Here is a 23,329-nt window from a genome sequence, read left to right on the forward strand (position 1 = left end):
AGAAAGAATGAAAGGGCAGATAAGGGTTGATATTTTTAGTGGAGGGGTATAAATAGAAAGAGAACGCTGTGGTGACTTGGAGGTAGAAGCAATTTTAATAAAATTAGAGGATAACTTGTACCATCATGGAACAAGTAATGAAACCAAATAATGAAGCAAATAGTTGCAGTAAAACCTATACCAGTATCAGCTTTACAATTTTAACCCTAGGTTTGGTAACTGGATGTTAAATCTGGAATGCTTTTTTTTGTGTGGGAGTTAGCTGATTTTCTCCATAGGATCAAAGTAACAAAAGACCATTATTAAAAACATATCTGTGCTTGTGAGCCTTAAGGGCCTGTCCCACTTAGGCAATTTTAAGGCGACTGCCGGCGACTAGGCTGTCGCCGACAGTTCGCCGGGGTGTCGCGGGCATGATCGTGAGAAACCAACCGGTATGAAATTTCTCGGTGACAGCTGGCTTGTCGCCAGGTATCGTTGCTTATTGCTGGCGCTGTCACATGCTGTCCCCAGATTTGCTAGATGCATTTAGAAGCACATAATATTAAATTAAGTAAAGTCATTTGAAGATACCATAAAATACTTGTGTTTAACCAATTTATTTACCGTCAGGACATTTGACAGGTAGATTGGAGGCTACAGTTTGACCGTCAGGTAAGAGTGGGAATTTTCGCGATGTTTATGGCCATCAGCGATTACATTTAAAGTAGGCTCCCAACCCAGATAACTCAGAAACCAGATATGCATCTCCCGTACATTTTCAAAGAATGCCCACACTCCGCACAAAAATCCATTTAACCACTTTTAAAATTAAATTTCTTAATTCTGCCATTAGTAAACTGGAAGTCAATCCAGTTTATGCCTTGTTACTGTGAAGCTTGGTTTTCAAGTAACCCGGGCAAGATGTTATATTTCAAAACTCTCAAGTACTTACCGACTTGTCAGTGATTTCAGCGAAAATTAGGACGCCGGAGAAGCAATGACAGCGTGGGAATTTCGCGATGTTTCCGAAGACGGTGTAATCTCGACCTGACTCAGCATTGTCGTCGGGTAAAAGAAAATTTTGGCGATCTGCTACGACTTTGACAGTCGCCAGCAGTCGCCTAAAAAATCGCCTAAGTGGGACAGGCCCATTAGTATCCAGGAAAAAAAAAGTTTGCCTGATTTTAACTGATTACATAGTCAGAGGTAAAGGTTTCACATCTCTGGAGAGGATAAAATTATTCAGGAATCCTGCTCTTGCTCTCTTTTTCTATCTCTAACCCCCCTCACTCCTAGAAAAGATGGAATTGGGCTGGAATCTCCAATCCAGAAAGAAAGAATGTCGTTTTATTTCTTGCTCCTCCTCATCCCACCCATCTTTTCTATTTTCCATTCACATAGAGAAAAGCTTGACTTCTATTTGGTGTCTCCTCTTTTTTGGTTTAAAACTAAGGCAGAACCTGTCAGGAATTGTGCATATTAGCTCTGTTCCTAATATAGCATCTTAATGGGAGAGGGGGCGTGGCTGCGTTCTGCAGCTGCGGCTCACCGGCAGTCTCTCTGTCTTTTTTTTGTTTTTGTCTTTGTTATCGTTTAAATGTTTCTTTTGATTTATTTTTAACTCTGTATATGTGGTGGGGGGGTGGGGGGAAACTTTTTTTTCCAATCTCCTCCTCAATGGAGATGCGACCTTTACCGTGTTGTGTCTCCGTTCGTGCTATGGCCTAACACCGTGGAGTCGGCGGCCTCCAGCTTGGATCGACCTTGAAGACTCCGGTCACAGGGCCTGGACTTACCATCTCGGAGGCTTCGGCCGTGGGCCCTGCAGACCGCAACATCGGGAGCTCGCAGGTCCCTGGCTGGCGACCGGCTTTCGGGAGCTCCAGCCGTAGCAGCTTCGACCACCCCGAAGCGCTAGGTTTGATTGACCCGCTTGCATGCCCCTCATCGCCCTGCGTGGCCTGGCCGCGGCACTTTCCATCGCCCGGTGGGGGCTCAGGACCTTCATCGGCCGGCTCGGCTCGGCCCTGGGACTTTCCATCGCCCGGTGGGGGCTTCAAAAGTCGGGAGCCTCGATCGCCTCGTGGCACCACGGGAGAAGAATGAGGAGGAGATAAGACTTTTCTTTGCCTTCCATCACAGTGAGGGTGTGCCTGGAGCAATCACTGTGATGGCTGTTTGTGTTAAAAATTGTAATTGTGTGTCTTGTCTTCTTTATTGTCTACTGCCGGACCCTGACGTGAGAGGACGCTGGCGCTATTTGTTCGCCGCTTCTCCGTCAGGATAGTTTGTCTGTTTGTTTTTATGTCTTGACTGTTTTTGTAAAGCGTCTTTGAGCATTTGGAAAAGCGCTATAAAAAATAAATGTTTATTATTATATTATTATAATGTTGAAGATTGCTGTGGTAATGCACTTTACCACACCAACCTACTATCATTTCTGTTTTTCATATTCCAACATTTTATAATTTATTGAATTACAATTGATATGTTGCTTGAATCATCCCAAACAATGTTAAAATTACTGCAGTTAATGTTTTAAGAGCATTTGTGCACTGTTTTTCATAGTGGCATTTTCCAACTTTTATTTGCAGAGACTTCAGCAACACAGAAACACTGTGCAGTGAACACAAGTATTATTGTGAGACTTGTTGTAGTAAACAGGAAGCTCAGAAAAGGTGAGTGTACAACTTGTGAAATTTGCAGATACAATCAATTACAAGAGATTATAAATAACTATCTTTATCTGGATGTCAGACAAAAATTAGAATGCTAGGATAGGAATTGATAAGAACAGCTAAAGCTGATTTTATTAACCTTTAGGTTTATGCTTTTAATGCATTGAATATAAGGATTGAATCTTTGGCTCTGAAAGGTTGAAACTGCTAAAAGATTGACATTAGTATTCTTATTCTGCTTCCAGCTCTTACTAATGGCTCCATGTAGCATGCCTTTGGCAACCACATGAGCCAGCAACTGAACATAATGCAGTACAGGAACAGTTCCCATCATAAATAGCTGCCATTAGGATATCACAATGGCGTCTGTCGTGGAAGAGATGTGGCATATTTGGTGGATGATAATGACACTGCCCTTTGGATTATCTCGAGGGGCAAAGGCAAAGGGAATAAACAAAAGAAAATGTCAAAGGGCAACCCCTTCCACAGTTAGGCAGTTATTTATTATTCTTCCTGACAGCTTCTACAACTTTTTTAGCACCATGTTGTACTGGTACTGTCCTAGTGCACATCAACAAAGCTGAAAGTGTGAATCTGACACAAGGAGAATTTTTGATTGCCAAGAGGTTATTTTGGCTTCATTGATGTGTTAAAATTAATTGGACTCAAGTTATAAACCATACATTAATGTAAATCCAGGCACCAGAGATGTTTTCTGACAGGAGAAGCGGTCGCTGCACATCAATGGAAAACTACTTGCTGCTTCAGACTAGGCAGCCCACAGCTAATAAGATGTTTTCTGCCAAATGCTAAAGTTAAGTGCCTGGGAATTTTAACGGTTGAACTTAAAACCAGATTGTTTTCACATACCAGCAGCTACTACAAAAGACTTGAAGAAGAAGCTTTCAGTCCTGAAGAATTACACAAGAAGTTATAAAGGCATTGGTAATCCATGATTTTTGTAGACCAATGGTTGTCAATTATAATCCAAACTGTTAGTTGTTATAGTTAAAAAAATTAACTATATATTTTGCAAGGAAGGTATGTCACCCTATCATATTGACTCCATTCCATTAAGCACATCTTCTATAATTGAAATACTTTGGTAGTCACTGTGAGGTGGACAATATTTTCAAATGACTTTTCCAAAGACTTTAGAGGACTGGGAATTTGTGTCTCTGCTTGTCTTCTTACACATCCTCAAAGTACTCAGATTTCCATGATCTGTGTTGGTTCTCTTTGTCATATGTTAGTTCACATGCTGCTCTTCAAGTGAAGTATCTCTCGTTTGTATTACTTTGCAAACTGGAAATAAATACAGAGGCCCTACTATTTTCTTACAGGAATGAAGCCATAATGTCTTCATCTAAGAATATTGTAACAAATCGCCCATATCTTTTGGTTTTGAGTGCTATTTGTTTGGATTATTTTATGTAGTGTGGTTTGACTTTGTTATATATAAACAGATAAACCTTCTATATATGTTTTGTCTTTGGTTGACAGAATGTGCGTGAAGAAGCTGCCCATGATCCTTGCTTTGCACTTGAAGAGGTTCAAATATATGGAACAATTACATCGATACACAAAACTCTCTTACCGCGTGGTGTTTCCATTGGAGCTGAGGTTGTTTAATACATCAGGAGATGCTATTAATTTGGACCGGATGTATGATCTGGTGGCTGTTGTAGTTCACTGTGGCAGGTGCGTTTGAGAGAACATTTTTTTGTTGATTACTATGGCAAACTAGCTGTGTTATAAATATGGCAATGGATTTTATTGGTAAAAAATCTGCGGAGCAGATTAAAAGTTCTTTGAAATTAATATTTAAACTAAACACAGGTTCTGAAAATCAAGTGGGAATATTTGCAAATATGTAGGTGGGCTAGCCCAGAAAATCAGAAGTTAATTGGTTAATACTTTAATTCTAAGAGTAATGATTCTGATTTAATTAAACATTGTCACTGTGGCTATGTAAATAACTAAAAAGCAAACTCTAGAATGATTGTTCTGATTTGTGTCTTCAGATGAAAGTAAAATAATTAATGACGTCCACTCTGAGAAATCGGATGAGTTTTTATTTAACAATTCGATGCTTTTCTGTGTTCACTGCCACCTTTTATTTAGTTTCATTCCATATGATCGTGCTCGAGTAATTTTAACATTTGGTATGCTTGCCTTTATAAATCAGAGCATTGAGTATAGAAGTTGGGATGTGATGTTGAAATTGTACAGGGCATTGGTGAGGCCGAATCTGGAGTATGGTGTGCAGTTCTGGTCGCCAAATTATAGGAAAGATGTCGACAAAATGGAGAGGGTACAGAGGAGATTTACTAGAATGTTGCCTGGGTTTCAGCACTTAAGCTACAGAGAGAGGTTGAACAGGTTGGGTCTTTATTCTTTGGAGCGTAGAAGGTTGAGGGGGGACTTGATAGAGGTTTTTAAAATTTTGAGAGGGACGGACAGAGTTGACGTGGGTAGGCTTTTCCCTTTGAGAGTGGGGAAGATTCCAACAAGGGGACATAGCTTCAGAATTGAGGGACAAAAGTTTAGGGGTAACATGAGGGGTAACTTCTTTACTCAGAGGGTGGTGGCTGTATGGAATGGGCTTCCGGTGGAAGTGGTGGAGGCTGGCTCAATTTTATTATTTAAGAGTAAATTGGATAGGTATATGGATAAGAGGGGATTAGAGGGTTATGGTCTGAGTGCAGGTAGATGAGACTAGGTCAGGGAGAGTGGTCGGCGTGGACTGGAAGGGCCGAACGGGCCTGTTTCCGTGCTGTAGTTGTTATATGGTTATATGGTTAACATAGAAAGGGGTGCTGTTTGAACAGCTAATTTTTATTATTTTCCTTTCCATTAAGGTACAACTGGTGGTTGATTCATTAATATTTTTCAAAATTATGGCCCAGGTGTTAAAATTCTGATTATTTTTGTCATTTTTGTGCCCAACCACAACCAGCACATTACATTTTCACTTGGTCAAATGTATCTGGTGTTAGAAGTTTTGTGTCAATCTGCAAATCTTTCTCTCATTGAATCTTTTGCTATTTAATTGTCATGTATTAAAATCAGAATAGGTTAGGCTACAAACCGTTGAAGTTTATTTCCAAGTAGCATGACATACATATCAGTAAATACAAACATTATCATTTTCTCTGGCAAGAAGAGTTTTTATATGCTAATGACCCTGTCCTTGGTATTGGAATGAGGATTAATACCAGAACAGTTAAGAGTAGAAATCTCTTGATTTGCAGAAGAATTTTGAGGTTAATTTTTGGATTCATTTTTAATATTTGGTCTATCCAGTTTTTAGACATAGAGAGGAAGTTAAAAATGATGCAAAGCCTCCAAAAGATTAACTATTTCTTATCAGTCGAGACCAAGAAATTATACATCTGCTCAATTTGCTGACTATGCCTCTAATGTATTGAGATTATCTGATGTAATGACAGTTTACATTAACTCCATGTGTATCAGTAAGGATAGTCTATGCTAGCAAGCTTATCACCTCAGCTGCTTAGTAAGAAAAGGTGTTGTATCTCTAGTCTGTCCTGTTGCCCAGTCTGTTATTATCGGGCACCATAAGGGAGAATGTATAAAAAAGGAACTATAGATGCTGGTTTACACAAAAGGAAATAAAGTGTTGGAGTAACTCGGTCAGGCAGCATCTCTGGAATAACTTGGATAGGTGACGTTTCAAGTTGGGACCCTTCTTCAAACTGACCCCAGGAATACTGCCTGACCCGCTGAGTTATCCAGCACTTTGTGTCCTTCTGAGCATTATTAAGGGCTTCTTTTTAAAATAATATTCAACGGCCAACTGGCAATGGAGAGTCTTTTGGAAAATTACAAAATAGAAATAGGATGTTAAGGACATGAAATGAGCTATGAAAAGACAGGAGAATATACAAAAATCCACTTTCACTGTTTTAAATTGACTAACTGAGCATTCTTTCCAAAATGGCTTTAAGACAAAGAAATAATAAAGTATTACTATATTCGTAGAATGATTGTTTTGCTATGTTTGTGAGATACCCTAATTATTTTTATCCTTCCCCTTTCAGTGGTCCTAACCGTGGACACTACATAACTATTGTGAAAAGTCATGGCTTCTGGCTTTTGTTTGATGATGATATTGTTGAGGTCAGTCTGGTAAATGTTAATAATTTTCCTTAAATGCGTATGTTTAGTAGGGCAAGATTAGGGTAGATTCTTGATTGTATTGCATGGCTTCTATACGGTGGGAAATCGGGTGACATGAATAGTGCACACAAAGTGGAGCTGGTCTCATTTTTTTTTTCTACACGTGCCCTGTCTTCTTTCATTTAATACGAGAAAATAAAATTACTTGTGGGAGCTATGGGGCATTGCGGGTGCTTGTTCACGAGTTTGGCATCTCCCTGGCCATTTTTGTTTCTCTCTCTACATTAAGTCTGCACCCACACAGTACAAGAAAAAAATCCCCTCATTGCCCACCCACCAGATTTCCAGGTAATCAAGGTGGACAGTCAGCCATCTCCCATTTCTGTGCCAGCATCACTCCCAGTACCAGAGGATTCATGTAAAAAAGGATGACCTGACATACAGTGCCCTCCATAATGTTTGGGACAAAGAGCCATCATTTATTTATTTGCCTCTGTACTCCACAATTTGAGATTTGTAATAGAAAAAATCACATTTGGTTAAAGTGCACTTATAAAGGCCATTTTTATACATTTTGGTTTCACCATGTAGAAATTACAGCAGTGTTAAAACACAGTCCTCCCCATTTGAGGGCAGCATAATGTTTGGGACACAGCAATGTCATGTAAATGAAAGTAATAATGTTTAGTATTTTGTTGCATATCCTTTGCATGCAATGACTGCTCAAAGTCTGTGATTCATGGACATCACCAGTTGCTTGGTGTATTTTCTGATGATGCTCTGCCAGGCCTGTATTGCAGCCATCTTTAGCTTATGCTTGATATGGGGGAAGTCCCCTTCAGTTTTCTCTTCAGCATATAAAAGGCATGCTCAATTGGGTTCAGATCGGGTGATTGACTTGGCCACTCAAGAATTTACCATTTTTTAGCTTTGGAAAAACTCCTTTGTTGCTTCAGCAGTATGTTTGGGATGTCTTGCTGTAGAATGAACCGCCGGCCAATGAGTTTTGAGACATTTGTTTGAACTTGAGCAGGTAGGATGTGTCTTTACACTTCAGAATTCATTTTGCTACTACCATCAGCTGTTGTATCATCAATAAGTGAGCCAGTACCTTCAGCAGCCATAAAGGCCCAGGCCATCATACCCCCACCACCGTGTTTCACAGATTAGGTGGTATGCTTTGGATCTTGGGCAGTTCCTTCTCTCCGCCATACTTTGCTCTTGCCATCACTCTGATAATCACTAAGTTAATCTTCGTATCATCTGTCCACAAGACCTTTTTTCCAAAACTGTGATTGCTCTTTTAAGTACTTCTTGGCAAACTGTAACCTGGCCATCCTATTTTTGCGACTAACCAGTGGTTTGCATCTTGCAGTGTAGCCTCTGTATTTCTGTTCATGAAGTCTTCTGCGGACAGTGGTCATTGACAAATCTACATCTGACTCCTGAAGAGTGTTTCTGATCTGTCGGACAGGTGTTTGGGGATTTTTCTTTATTATAGAGAGAATTCTGTCATCCGCTGTGGAGGTATTCCTGTGCCTGCCAGTCCCTTTGTGATTAGTAAGCTTGCCAGTGCTCTCTTTCTTCTTAATAATGTTTCAAACATTGATTTTGTAACCCTGAGGTTTGGCTGATGTCTCTAACAGTTTTATTCTTGTTTCTCAGTCTGATAATGGGTTATTTGACTTTCATTGGCACAAATTTGGCCCTCATGTTGATAAGCAGCAATAAAGGTTTCTAAATGTGATGGAAAGACTGGAGGAAAGACTAGATGCTGAGAGCTCTCTTGTACCTGCATTAAGGAGGCAATTAAATACACCGGAGCAATTACAAACGCCTGTGAAGCCATGTGTTCCAAACATTATAGTGCCCTGAAATGGGGGGACTATGTATAAACACAGCTGTAATTTCTACATGGTAAAACCAAAATGTATAAAAATGGCCTTTATTAAAATCTGACAATATGCGCTTTAACCACATGTGGTTTTTCTCTATTACTAATCTCAAATTGTGGAGTACAGAGGCAAATAAATAAATGATGGATCTTTGTCCCAAACATTATGGATGGGCACTGTACATATTATTTTGTTTTCTTTCATGCCAGACAAAGTTGTTGGCTATTTTTATTTTTGGCCTAATGGTAGAAAATGGATGACTCTCTGGGAAACAGTTAATTGTATGCAAATTGACTATGGTAACAATGACTGTCATTTATAAAATTAATTTGGAAAATATGTCCCAAGGTTCCTCAAAAGCACAATCAAAGAAATATGTACATGAAACAAAATAAACTTTTGGATGCAAGTCACTTTGATTGAAGAATTCGGTTTTACAAAGGGTCGTAAAGGAGGTGATAATGCTAGAGAGGTTGTGGGAACAAATTTGAGTAGGGAATCTATCAGTTGAAGATTTGACTGCCAGTGTAACGATAAGAAGTGTGGGAAATGAATAAAAGGCTAGCATTGAAGAAAATTAGAGATCTCAGCTTTGGGATGCTAGAGCAAAAGTAATAGTGTGTCATTTATAAGATTGCAGTTGTTTAATACAGAGAACCAGCTCCATAATTTCAACTCGGTGAAAATTTGAATGTGAGGTATTAAGCTGGATAGGACAGGTCTGGAGGGAAAGGACCAAATGTGGGCAGGTGGGACTAGTGCAGCTGGCCGGTGTGGGCAGTTATGCCGAAGGGTCTGTTTCCACACTGTATCACTCCATGGCTGACTCTAAGCTAATGTAGCTCAGCAATAACAACAATAATGGATGAGCAGGATTTGTGACTAAATATCTTTAGTCATTATTTATTCATTTGAATATGATAGGACCTAAGATTAATCCTGGGGAAGTGGGAACTCTCAGTGATTACTGCTACCCATCTATTAACTATCTTCTTCTTTAGAGCTTTCAAGTGTCAGCTTGGCTCACTGGTAGCTCGTACACCTCCTGAGTCAGAAGCTGGTGGATTCAGGACCCACTGCAGTACATAATCTAGGCTGTCACTTCAGTGCAGTATTGAGGGAGTGCTGCATTGTCGGAGCCATCACACAGGTGAGATGTAAAAGACCCCATAGCTCTATTTAAGCAAGAGCAGGGGTGTTCCCCAAGAGATTGGGCCAAAAATAACCCCTCAACCAAAATCACCAAAACAGATTAGTTAGTCCTTTGTGACCCTGAAGTACACAAATTGGCTGTAATATTTGCCTACATAAAATTAGCAATGTATTTTAAAACAAATGAATTGGTTTTGATGCACTTTGGGACATCCAGAATTTAATACAGGTGCCGTGTAAAATAGTTTTTCTTTCTTTTTAACTTTTCCCCTCCATTTGCATTAAATATGTTTCTGTCCTGGCTGATGTTCATTTCCACAGGCATGGTGGACTATGTCACCTGTGTTGTCAGTCTTTATAGATGAGCTTTTGGTGATAAAGTCTAAATATTGACCAAGTAGACTAACCATGGATAGAAATGAAGAAAGATAGGCATATAACTGTCTCGATAATGATTAAATAGGCCATTGTGCATTTGACTCTAATCCAAATGATCTCTGAATGGATATCTCTGATCATTATTCAGAAATCACTGTTAAAAGCTGCATGAGGACAAGGGGTTGCAATATGGGACTAACTGTGCTGTAAATTCTCTGCTACTTTTTTCCTGCTTCATTTGAGCCTCGCATCTCATGTCAGTCAAATATTTTGTGAAGCACCTTGTACAATCCTTTTTTTCATTGGTATAATTTTGCCCTCTCTCCATGCAATCGTATGTTTTCTGTGAAATTGTAACCAGAACTATGAGTAGTACTTAAACTGCATTCTAATTGTTATCTTGTCCAGAATAACCTCTCTACTCATGTATTCTTTGCCTTAACCAATAAAGGAAAGTAAACTGTATGGCTTTTTAAATGCCTTTTATTGACTTGTCCTGCAACCTGTAAGAATCTATGGTCATGCAGTCCAAGGTCCACACCACTCAGTCCAATAACCACACACGGTCTATTCCCTTGCCATGTTGAATTATCCAAATGAAAAATTTTAAATTCCTGAAGATGCTGGAAATCTGAAATAAAAACAGAAAATGGCAGGTCAGAGAGCATCTGTGGAAACTGAAGTTCTGACCGAGTCCCAAATGTGAAATGTTAATTATTCCTCTTTTTCCATAGATGCTGTCTAGCTTGCTATGCTTTTCCAGCAATTTCTGTTACCATATCCCCAAATGCATTTAATCACACCTCTGTGGATTAGAGTCATAGACTCCCTTCACGGAAATTCATCCATATTGACCAAGGTGCCCAATCTAATTTAGTCCCATTTGCCCATGTTTGGTCCATATCCCTCTAAACCTTTCCTATCCATGATTAAATTCAATTTACAGTTTTTCTGACTATCAATATCTAAATTTATTTCTCCTATTAAGTACCTTTTGTCAGCTTCTGGTTTCCCCCTTTTTTACTGACCCCCGAGTTGGATTGTCATTACGTTTTTTCAAATAGCTGCTCAGTTTACGTGTTCTCCCTCATTACCCAGAATTTGGTCAAGTAGCACATTTCCCCATATTGAATTAGATGTTGAATGTATTTCAAACATTACCATGTTTTTGATCAGAATTGTTCCTATGGATTAATTTTTGGATATTTTAAAATACACTTATATTTCATTTGTTTATGTGCACTCTTCTACTTAGTTCACAGATACCTTTCTTGATTTCATTTCTACTGTTTGATAGACTATTATGTACCTTGCATTGTATAATTGCTTCCTTGGTATTATTTAATTCAATCCAAAAATATTTTGTTTGGATTTATTCTGTATTAAATCCTTGTGCACTGCTGTGACAAAAATTATAATTATTAACACTAATACCGTTACATTTTCCCTGTCTCCCAACATTTGCTTTTTGATCAAGAAATATTTAATTGATTTTGCTAATCCAATTCCAGACTTTGCAGTTATTGCTAGTACAGTAATTTTGTAAAACTCAATTAATATCCACATTTTCTGCTGGAAGTGCAGTGAAATAAGACTACTGGCTACCCGTAAGGCCTTGGTGTCAATCTAGCTTCTGAAATCTAGGGGTTGTGATGTAAAGTGGGTAGGCATCGATGTGATCCATGACAACTATGGTATTTGCCACATATCTAGGGCTTTGAAAGGGGGCTCATGATGTGGATTTCCCAGAGTAATGAAGCAGCAGCTTCCTCTCCCTTCAGAAACTGAGGAAGTTAGACCATTTCATTTGAAGATTTAAAGTTAATAAAAGGCTGAATGTTTTGTTATTTTCATAATGTCACTTGTTAATAAATTGCCATTGCCCCTAACCTACATATCTGCAACATATTTGATAAATACATAGCCTGGGCTGTAGGAAAGGTGATGGTTTCAAGAGGAGACATAATCTTGTGATGCTGCCACTTCAATAGTAAAACGGAAGGAGCAGAGTGTAGCCAATATCATTCACATCTATCGTTGTTTTTGACTGGGTGTAAATGGTGAGGATGTGGTAGATTGCACAGCAACCCCCCTCTGCCACTGAATTGTCATCAAAGAAAATAGAGAATGTGTAGAAAATTGTTTTAAGGTGTCATGGAACTGGTGACTTGAGCTGGGATAACATGGAAAATGTAATGTGGAAAGATTATTGTCCTGAGTATTATAAGAACACCTTGTAATGCTGAAATAACAGAAGAGCTAATGTTGAAGACTGTAATGCTCTGGAAATTAACAAGTTTTGTTACAAAGGTATAATGAAATATTTTTATCTAATCCTAGATTTGCAAATGCCAAACGGAGTAGAACTATATTTGTTTGGAGACCAAAATATTTGGCTGATGTGATCAAACCTTAATTAAATTTGCCAAAATAATCCGCAAATTGCAGTCTTACATTAAGCAGAAATTGGCCAGAACAGATACTTGAAAGAAGCAATTAGATTTGTGCCTGGAAAATTCTCAAAGCTAAATGTTACGTTACCAATTTGAATTTGTATTGGTTTATATTTAAAATTCTAAAATTACTAACGGATTCTGTTTCTTTTACAGAAAATTGATGCTCAAGCTATTGAAGAATTCTATGGTTTGACTTCAGACATTTCAAAAAACTCAGAATCTGGATATATATTATTTTATCAATCAAGAGAGTAACATGTAAAGAACTGGCCTAAATAATCAGAAGGATATTTAACTAGTCCAAATGAGACCAGGCCATTGCCATCCAATTATCAGGGTATGCATTGTCCTTTTAGGGCCTTTTGTTCAGGGTGTCGGAATAGGATTTACAATCATACTCCAGGCAATTGTAGGCTAATAGCAAATGTATGATCGTAGGGGAGAAGTAAGTCAGAGTAGTTTTGACAAGAGAACATCTGGTCAAAATACTAACAAAGGCAATGCAAGTATGCATGCAAGTCTTTAAAACAATACATTACAGTAAACCAATAGATTTGGCAGTGTTCCCTCACCCTCTTGCCACCCCCTCTAAGGTTTTCCTTGCCGAGCCCAAGCATTTGTTTATTTTATTAACATTACACTTGGATTTTAGAGGATAATGGAGAAAAGAGAAGATAAATCAACTCTAACTTGATGGAATGCAAGTTTGCCTGATCCAAAATGACCAGATTTACTGGACTGTAGAAGGAAATTGATTGTATTTTGGTTGATTTTTGTTTCCTTCAGTGCAATTGCAAAAATAGTGTTGCTTACTGCTTCATACTGCGATTTTGTTTTCTTTGTGTTAAAAGCCCTTTAATGCCATTCAAATATATGTCAGAGAGAATGAAACTGTTAGTTTAATCATTTAGTTTTTTGAATGGCTGAATAGTTTCTGTCCTTTGCACGTGAGAAAAGTCCTAGCTGCTGAAAGATCAAGAGAATGGGAACAAACCATGAACTATTATTTCATTCTAATGTGCAATGAAAGAGTTTATAAATTAACTGAATCTTATCAAAAGTCACTTTTAAATGGTGCACTATAATTTTTGATAGTCTAATGGTTTAAGCTTCATCTTAAATGGCTTCCCAATATACCCAGATCCTATAGCTATCATCTAATATGGCTGGTCCACAATTATTGTTTCAAACAATCTAATGCATCTAAATGACATTTTGGGGTGCTATCCAATGTTTCTTCTGAATCATATCATTTATGAGAATATAATCTGAAGAAGGGTCTTGACCCGAAACGTCACCTATTCCTTATCTCCTGAGATGCTGCCTGTCCTGCTAAGTTACTCCAGCTTTTTGTGTCTGTCTTCGATTTAAACCAGCATCTGCAGTTCTTTCCCACACATAAATATATCAGTAATGGATTGCTTTGACATTGGAGCTCGAGGTATGACAAAGAAAATATAATTGACAAACTGAGTAAATATTGGGAACGGATGGAAATAGTTTTTCAAAGAGCAAACAAAAATGTTGACCAAAATGCTTAGGAACAAAACTGAACAAAACTGAAAGTAGAACAATGGGTGCTTTGTTTTGAAGAACATATAATCTCTTGGTCTATTTACTTTCAGATCATATATTGCTAAATTTGGTTTGTCATGTTTCAAATGAAAGGGCTTCTTTTAATCTAAAATCATACTTGATTAATATTTCCTGTCTCCATGTTCAAGATTCATCTTACTTTGATTTTCTTTTTAAAAAAAGCCTCTACAAAACATATACTTTTTATATTTATTTCTAAATTAAGGTTCTTTGTTCCAATCTATAGTCCACATCAGACTAAAATGCTGTCGACATATTTTACCACTGACAGTCATATCCTCATGGCTCTAATCCTTCCAAAAATCATTGACCTGGTTATTTACATTATTGAAATAATAGCATACTAATATTTTCTTTACACTAACATTGTATCTAAACTGTGCAGTTACTTGCCTTTACAAAAGTTCTGACAAATTAGGTTTCAGTGAAGTTTTAAGTGAATATTGCGATCAGTTTGTTGCAGCCTGACTCTGGAGTTTATGAAGTGATTGGATTGTAGTCAGTTTCAATTTATGTGACTTTCCACTTTTGAAATTGGTTTTGTATAGTTGCTTCTTACTGATGACCAGCATCCGTAGCACTTATTTATATTACCTAGGAATGTTGCACTATTTTTATAAAAATCTGTTTTAAGCTCAATATAATGAATGGTTTGTTTGACCATCTTAATTTGCTAGTGGATAAAAAGCATGGAGATAAAAATTACCTCCTTTGATGCTCCATGTAGACTGCTATCAGTAGCTAATTGGTATGCTAATGGATCCATAAACACAGGGAGATCAGGTCATCTAAAGATTGAGCCTACCTAAAGGATTTCTTGAAGCAATCTTCAATATAAAATGCTTATCTGAATGCAGTGCAGGGTTTTTGCAAGTTACCAAGGCCATGTTTCTTCCAGCATTGGAGCTAATAGGTATTTCAAAGTCTCTATTACGATTAGGTAGGGATCCTGTTTGCAGTTTTCAAAGCTGGTGGTATTTATCCATAGTTCAAGATGTGGATTAGATGGGTGTACCTTTAGGATGTTAAATTTACAATTTGGTTTGATTCAAAGTTCTGACATCTTCCCAACTGCCCCAAATTGAATCTCTAAAGTCAGCATTTTCCATTAAAGTGAACCCATCATCTACTTGGAAGTTGGCAAATAATAATGAACCTGAAGCATATTGTCTTGGCCCCATTGAACAATATTTTTTGTTTCAGTTTCCCTTGGTTTACCATATTTAGTCTCAATATTAAACCATAATTATCGTAGTGTGGTCCTCGGATGACATTAGATGGAGATCATCAGATTCTTGAGGAAACTTTGGCGAATCCAATGCTTTAGAGTTGTCTTCAGGGGATTGACATGGCTGAGAGTCATCTTTGGGGAGAGAATGGAGATTTTCTGCAAAATAGTCACCCAATCTATCCTTGGATTTCAAACGTGGAAGAAATTGTATAATGAGCAATAAATGTCACTAAATTGTGATCTAAATTGGGTGGACAAGTGAATTGCTGCTTCATCTGGAAAGGGAATTTGAATGGTGGGAAGGAAAGGGATGACATGGCCAATGTTGCATATCTGGAGGTTACATGGGATGGTCCTGTGCGAAGGGAAGAGAATGGTGTTGGTGGAGATAGAAGACTGAATCAGAGAGTCACAGAGAGGGAATAATCCTTTTGGAATTCTGAATGAGAAGGGGAGGAAGAGATTTACCTGATGCTGGGAGAAAGGTAGAGAGCCAAAATGAAGCCGATGGGGTTGAGAGCTCTTGTCAACTGTGGTGGTTCGCATCCACAGTACATGAAACACAGGTATGGGAAATCTAAAGTCATTGGAACAGGTGCAAAACAGCAGGTGAAACTGTGTGCGAATGTAATGGAGTACTTGCAGGAAGCAAGGTGGGAGAAGGTGTTATCAAGATAGGTGTGGCACTCTATGGATGTGAACTATTAGTTCTGTACAGAGTAGGAAGCCCCAATTGTCAATAATGGAGTTGTCCTTGTTTCAGTCCTTTTTGGGACATCTCTCTTTTCCCAGTACACCAATTACTGCATTCATGGTGCATCTTCTCGTACAGAACTTGACATTTTCAGCGCCTTTGCTTCCAAATTCCACTTTACTATCACTTTTATCTGGTCCATTTCTCACACTTCATTTTCTTGACTACTATCTCCACCTCAGAAGGAAGGTCTAGCACCAAAATCCAAGCCAACAGAATCCCATGCTACCTTGACTCACCACACACAACCGTCTCCTATAAGGGTGCAATTCCATTTTCCAAATTTCTCTGGCTGTGTTGTACCTGTTCCAATGACGCACTTTGTACATCAATGCTTCTGAGAACTTTTTCTTCAATTGTGGTCTCCCCCTCACCATAAGTTGATGGGACGCTCAACTGCATTTATTCATTTCCTCTACCTTTTTGTTACATGGATAGAGTTCCCCTTATTCTCATGTTTCATACCACCAACATCAACATTCAACAGGTTATCCTCCATAATTTCCATCACATGCAGCAAGATGCCAACACCAAACAAAGCTTCTCACCTTTCAACACTCCAGAGGGAGAGATCCCTTTTCGACTTCCTGCTACTCTTCTTTCTCCACCAGTATCCCACCTTCCCGTGCAACCTTAAAAGTTACAACTCCTAATTTTTTTTAAATTTCTTCCCTTTCCACCAGCCAAAGGTCCAAACACTCCTTCTAGTGGAAGCAGTGATTCACTTGTATTGCTTACAATTTAGTGCTTTGCATTCTATGCTCACAATGTATTGTCCTCTACTGGGTAACTATTTTTCGGAACTTCATCTTTCAGTGTGCAAAAGTGACCTTGAGCCTGTCACTTTAATTCTCCATTCCAATGCTAACATATGCTTGGGGAAGAATATATTATATTCTGACTTGGCCAGCTACAGCCCTTGAGACTTGACATTTAATTCAATAACTTACGATAGCCAGCCTTTGTGGTTTTTGTCAGAATTGAAAGTTTGTCAGTTTGACCTGATAATTATTTCCACCATTATCTTATTTAAGATTTCTAGGAATTACAGACCAATAATTCTTCAAACTCAGTTGGTACTAACATGATTTGTATTGTTTACTTCTATCCTAGAATTTCCATATGTTCTCTTCATCCTCCCCTTCTCTGCATCTTAAAACATGCTTGTTTTCTCACATTTTCTTATTTCTTATGAAGGTAATTGACTTGAAATGTTAACAGAATTATGGTGTACCTGCTGGGTATTCCTAGCTTTTCCATTCCTATTTCCAACATCTGCAGCTTTTTGTTTTTTATTAATTGGAACAATTAGATTGCAGGAGATTTCACCATACATGCCATTGCCTGTTGAAAAATTGACAATGGTTTTACAGTGAATGCATTATTAGCTAAATTGTTCTTGTTTTTCCTTCACTATCTGAAAGGCAACCAATCTTAGTGACATGAATGCTTACACTAATTGTATGATTACTTTATTTAAGCTGACAAGTAGGCCAATGTGAATCTACACTGGTATTTTGTTTCGGAGTTTGTGCTTCCTGACATTTTCTCAGCCTTCCAGTTTGTAATAAACATTTACATGTAGAGATGAAAGAATATTAAGTTGTGTTCGATAGACTATCTTTTCTGTTCTTAATTCGCACAAGTCATCCCAAATGATTTTATGTACATTTATACCAATATTCAAGATTTGTTGCTTCTGGTTGAAATTAAAAGTTAAATCAAGGTAAAACCTTGCAGTGCATTGGTAAGAAGTTGAAGCAACATGAGCATATATAATGTAAAGGAAGCAAATTTATGGGTGTGTTTTACTCCATAGGATGACTGTGACATTTAAATCAGCAATTTCATTATTTTAAGTCATACGTATAGTGGACATTCTAACCTTGGGGATTATGTTGTTCTATTTTTTTGGTGAGGTACTGTGAGCTTTAAGGATAAGGTGGATCCTAAACAATGTTATAAATTTTCCTGCCAGAATTTTTTTGTAACAAATATTACAAATTGCTGATAGCATTTGCCAAATGTCTTGCTCAGGGTCAGTTGAAAATGTCAGTATACATCTTGAGTAAATGCGGGGATTGTGTTGGGTAGGGAGGAGGAGAAAGGAGAAGATAAATTTTGGCAGCATATGGCAATAATATCAATCAACATATTGCATTTCAGCCTTGTGAAGAGCAAAATAATTACAAGAGTCCTTTTCACTTTATCTGTGTCTAAAATATTTCTGGTATAATTGTGCAATCGTTACAGAGCTAGATAAGCTAGGAAGTTAATTAAATAACTCAAAATTGGATACTATATTACAAGTTGAAGAAGGATTAGTGAAAATTATTTACTTCAGTCTTGGATGAAATTACAAAATTATTTCCGGTCCCCAGATCTATGGATTATCTCAGTTGCGCCTTTTAAAACTTAAATTTTATAGTCTTTTGCTGCTCTGTGTGTTTCTATGGAGCAATGCGGAGAGATGCACTAGTTAATTTTGGTATTGATATTTAAATGTAAATAACGCACACATGCGCGTGATTTCCCTCTTTTACATATTGCTAACGTGCCTGTCCACGCATCCACAAAAAAATGATGGGGAAAAGGAGGAAAAAGCACAGACCACTATCTTTTTTAAGTTTTGATAGAATTTTTTTTTTTTACAAACACCTCTTGTCCAATCTGTATAGGAATACTTGTGCTTGTGTTTATGATCAAGTCATGCAGTTTAAAAATGTTTAGTATACTATACATTACAGCTACTGATTAATTATTTAACCTCACTGGATCAATAATCATTTTTGTACTTGTCAGTCTATATATTTGTCCCTCTGAGACAAAGGCAGTTTGAGCTGCTTATACATTCACTGCCTTCCCTTTAGTAAGAAGACATTTTGTCCTTAAATGTTTATTTTAAATGATAAGAAATAACACATGCACTCAACAGATTCATTTTCTGTCTTCCTTATAACACTTCACTTTCATTTAAATTAGGATTGCCGAACATTATTGTGTTCTGATGTTTGTGCCGCAGAACAGTTCATGTTTGATCTTAGCAAAGTACATTTCTTTTGAGGTTCTTTTTCCTTTCAACGTGTGGGCAGTTTTAGTATTTATAGTGTATCTAGCTGTTCAAACCTCACAACATAGAATGATTGTCAATGTAAAAATGGGCTAGTGCAATCTAAAAATGAAACCAGGCAAGTCACACTTGGAAGGATCAGTGTTCGGTGTTGTCCATCCAGTATCTGTTTCAATGCTTTAGCACCCCTTCGAGCAATAATCTAATTTCTATTTATATGGTACCATGGCTTTTATATTTCCATCTAAACCACATGCATTACAGCTTTTAAACTGAACTAATTTCTAACGCTGAAGAAGAACATGGGCCTTAAAAGATAAAGGGTACTTTCAAATTGATCATTTACTGGTTACCTTAGTGTGTACACACAAGTTCAACCACAATATTGCTGCGAATGTTGTGATAACTAAATGTAAATTTGATCTTTTTCTATTGGCTGGTGATGAAATCTATTAGATTAAATAACTTAAATGACCTAAAGTTAATGATTTTTATTAGCACATCCCTGTACATGACATGCATTGCACATTTTAGGTACCTTTTAAGGCCTAGTTTGCACACCTTGATACAAATAAATGCTGCAGAATCAATATTTTCACTGTACTATTTGTCTCTGCTTCATTGGATATATTTTTTCCTACACTGTCATAAGTTATAAAGTGATAAACTAGCATTTTGTTTTGCCAAATATAATATTATGAGACATTTTTGTTCAAAGCAACTGGTTTTTAATGTAGGTTCAGTATCCGTGGCTCTCTACATTTCCCATACTGACATTGTAGACAGTATAAATGCACAGAAACCAGCAACCTGCATATGAAATGGATATATTATGAAAGCTGCAATGCATTTTCAATATCGAATGGATTAAATGTACACAAGAGTGTTAAGGGATTTTGTAAACTATTGTAAAAGATTAATTGGAAAGATTTAAAAGGTGCCAAATCTAGAATAATGGATATGTACGGGAGACTTTCGTATAACAGCTAGTGTGTATAACAACAAAATATCTAATGTTGTTTTGAAATTGTAATTTGCTGCAGTGAAATGACACACTGCTCATATCAGATGAAACTTGGAGGGGACATAAAAATATCTTAGTCATTGGATCATTCTGGAAATTCTAAATATACTTTAAATTGGCATTCAAATAATATAGTGCCAAGATTTTTGCACTGCAAAAATTTCACAAGATTAACTATATTGTAATCCTGGCAAGCAGTGAATAATTTGCTCCTAATCCTAGTGTCTTCCTTTGTTCCATAGATTTGGTCAAAGCAGCATCAAACACTGAGTAAATAAATGTATAACAACAGAAAGCAGGTTATGTGTAAAACTTCCAAAAGCTTAACAATTAGCTTGGAAGAATGAACTAATGGGAAAATAATTTGTTACATATTAATGTACCGATATATGTGTGCCCACAGTACACTTTGATATAAATGTAATGTGTTCATGAAATTGGGGATCATGACAATGGATGTATACAGAATTTGTTTATAATCTGTATTTTGTTCAATAAAAATCTAACGATGATGTGTTGTTTTGTTTCATCTAGACCCAATGTAGAACGTTACGATGAAATATTCCCCCAAAAAATGATGTAATTAAAAATGGCAGTTATCAAGAATGAGACAAGGCTAGTATTTAATAGTTAATCATGGTTTATTGAACAGGGAGAGGTTGGCTACTGTCTCGAAACACAGCAGCACATGTTGATCATAGTGCTTTTACATGAATTTAGAATTTTTTACCCAGCAATTAATGAGGAAATATTCATGTCTTTTCATGCCAAGGCATCATGTGATTTGAGAGGCGATGGTGTTCCTTTTGAACCTCTTACATTTGTTCTCCTAGAGAGTTTGTGTCAAGGAATTGTGGTGTGGAAATATATGCATTTTGGTTCACCACATGTTGAAGTGTTGTACTGTGTGCTGCTACAATGTTTTACAATGAACTAATGAAAAACTGCTGAAAAAACAGTGAGTTTACCTGCTCTCTGTGGACAGAGAAACAGTTAACATTGTTGACTACCATTACTTAGGCAATAAGAGATGGTTGCCTACTTGGCCCCTTGGGCCTGCTTCCCTCATTCAACAAGGCAATAGCAGAGCTGTTTGATCCTCCATAACCCTTGATTTCCCTGCAGTCTAACAATTTCCCCATGCCCTTTAATAGGTTCAATAACTTAACTTCCATAGCCCTCTGGTTTAAAAGGTTCCAACAATTCATGCTGTTGAAGAAATTTCTCATTTCACTTTTAAATAGGCGACTCCTTTTTTTATGAAATGACACCCCTGGTTTTATATTCCCCTTCATAATGGGAAATGCAGCAAATGTTCCACATTACATCTCATGGATTTTGACAGATCACCTATTTTGCATTCCAATAGGTATAGGCTAAACTCGATCAACCTTTCTTCAAAAGACACCCTTTTCATCTCTTGATTTGAACCTTTAAATATCCTCCTATGCAAATATAGAATCAGAAAAAGTCAGCAGCCTGAAATAAAACATGTCTGAAGAAGGGTCTCGACCCGAAACGTCACCCATTCCTTCTCTCCAGAGATGTTGCCTGGCCCGCTGAGTTACTCCAGCATTTTGTGTCTACCTTCGATTTAAACCAGCATTTGCAGTTCTTCCCTACAGATAAAACATCAGACATGCTGTCCAACATCTTGATCTGTTCCAACGCTTTCCAGATATCTTTTCAAGTAACAGTATTTTTGTTTATTATACTGCTTGCTCTTTTACATTAAAGGAAATATCTTCTCCAGTATTTGTTCCATTTCCCCCACACATACCATCTCTATCTCCCTCCCTTTGATTTATATATATGCTGCAAACTGTATTGACTGTTTTCCGCTATTTCCCACTTACTGCTCCTAAAAATGAAACAAGCGGAAGAGTTGATTCACATGCTGATATTAAGATTAAAATGGGACCTCTGCCAAATTAAGTGGGTGAAAATATTGGCAAATAGAACTTTTCTAGTAGCATTGCAAAATGGTTGAAAAGACTTAAATTATACAAATAGAGTAAATAGAAAAATGAAATATTGATGGGTGGGATTTATGACTGAAGAGGGACATTGGATCAAATTTGAAACCGAGAAATTTCAACTTTAGCTGAAATGCTAATTCATTAAATTTGACAATATTGCAAAGAATGAATATTGCAAGAATGAATAGCATTGTGGCAATAGTACTGAATAGTTATGCCCCAGAATTAGCCTCTCGCCAAGATGTTCCCATGTAGTTGCAACAGTGGCTCTGAGGATTGTTGTAGAGCAGAGGTATCTAGGAGTGCAGGTACATAGTTTGTTGAAAGGGACATCACAGATAGATAGATAGGGTGGTCAAAAAGGCTTTTGACACTTTGGCCTTCATCAGTAAGAGCATTGAATATAGATGGGAAGTCATGTTGCAGTTGTATAAGACATTGGTGAGCCTGCACTTAGTATTGTGTTGAGTTTTGGGCACCATGTTATAGGAAAGATGTTGTTAAGCTGGAAACGGTGCAGAGAAGATTTACAAGGATATTGCCACTACTCTAGGGTCTGAGCTATGGGGAGAGGTTGAGCAAGCTAGGACTCTATTCCTTGGAGCGCAGGAGGATGAGAGGTGATCATATAGAGGTGTATAAAACCATGAGAGGAATAGATCGGGTAGACACAGTTTCTTGCCCAGAGTTGGGGAATCGAGAATCAGAGGACATCAGTTTAAGGTGAGGGGGGAAAGATTTGATAAGAATCTGAGGGGTAACTTTTTCATGCAAAGGGTGATAAGTGTATGGAACAAGCTGCCAAAGGAGACCGTTGAGGCAGGTACTATCGCAATGCTTAAGAAACATTTAGACAAGTACATGGATAGAACAGGTTTAGAGGGATATGGGCCAAATGCAGGCAGATGGGAAATGTTGGCTGGTGTGGGCAAGTTTGGCCAAAGGGCCTGTTTCCATGCTGTAAGACTATGACTCCATGATGACTAAATGC

General features: G+C 37.6%; 1 protein-coding gene across 4 annotated transcripts in view; it reads left to right on the top strand.

The window, feature by feature from the left end:
• Positions 1–20,865, top strand: part of usp46 (ubiquitin specific peptidase 46) — a 51,967-nt gene extending 31,102 nt beyond the window's left edge. For 2 of the 4 annotated variants that reach the window (XM_078398646.1, XM_078398639.1), the window contains exons 6-9: positions 2,577–2,660; positions 4,164–4,361; positions 6,725–6,803; positions 12,838–20,865. In XM_078398646.1, coding sequence (XP_078254772.1) covers positions 2,577–2,660; positions 4,164–4,361; positions 6,725–6,803; positions 12,838–12,939 — 463 coding nt within the window. In that variant the 3' untranslated portion in view covers positions 12,940–20,865. Of the gene's footprint in view, positions 1–2,576; positions 2,661–4,163; positions 4,362–6,724; positions 6,804–9,699; positions 9,835–12,837 lie in introns of those variants that run through there. The other 2 variants (XM_078398660.1, XM_078398653.1) reach the window with 2 other exon arrangements.
• The last annotated feature ends 2,464 nt before the right edge of the window (positions 20,866–23,329 follow it).

This window comes from Rhinoraja longicauda, chromosome 1 (genome assembly GCF_053455715.1).
Source record: "Rhinoraja longicauda isolate Sanriku21f chromosome 1, sRhiLon1.1, whole genome shotgun sequence".
In the NCBI taxonomy this organism is placed as follows: domain Eukaryota; kingdom Metazoa; phylum Chordata; class Chondrichthyes; order Rajiformes; family Arhynchobatidae; genus Rhinoraja; species Rhinoraja longicauda.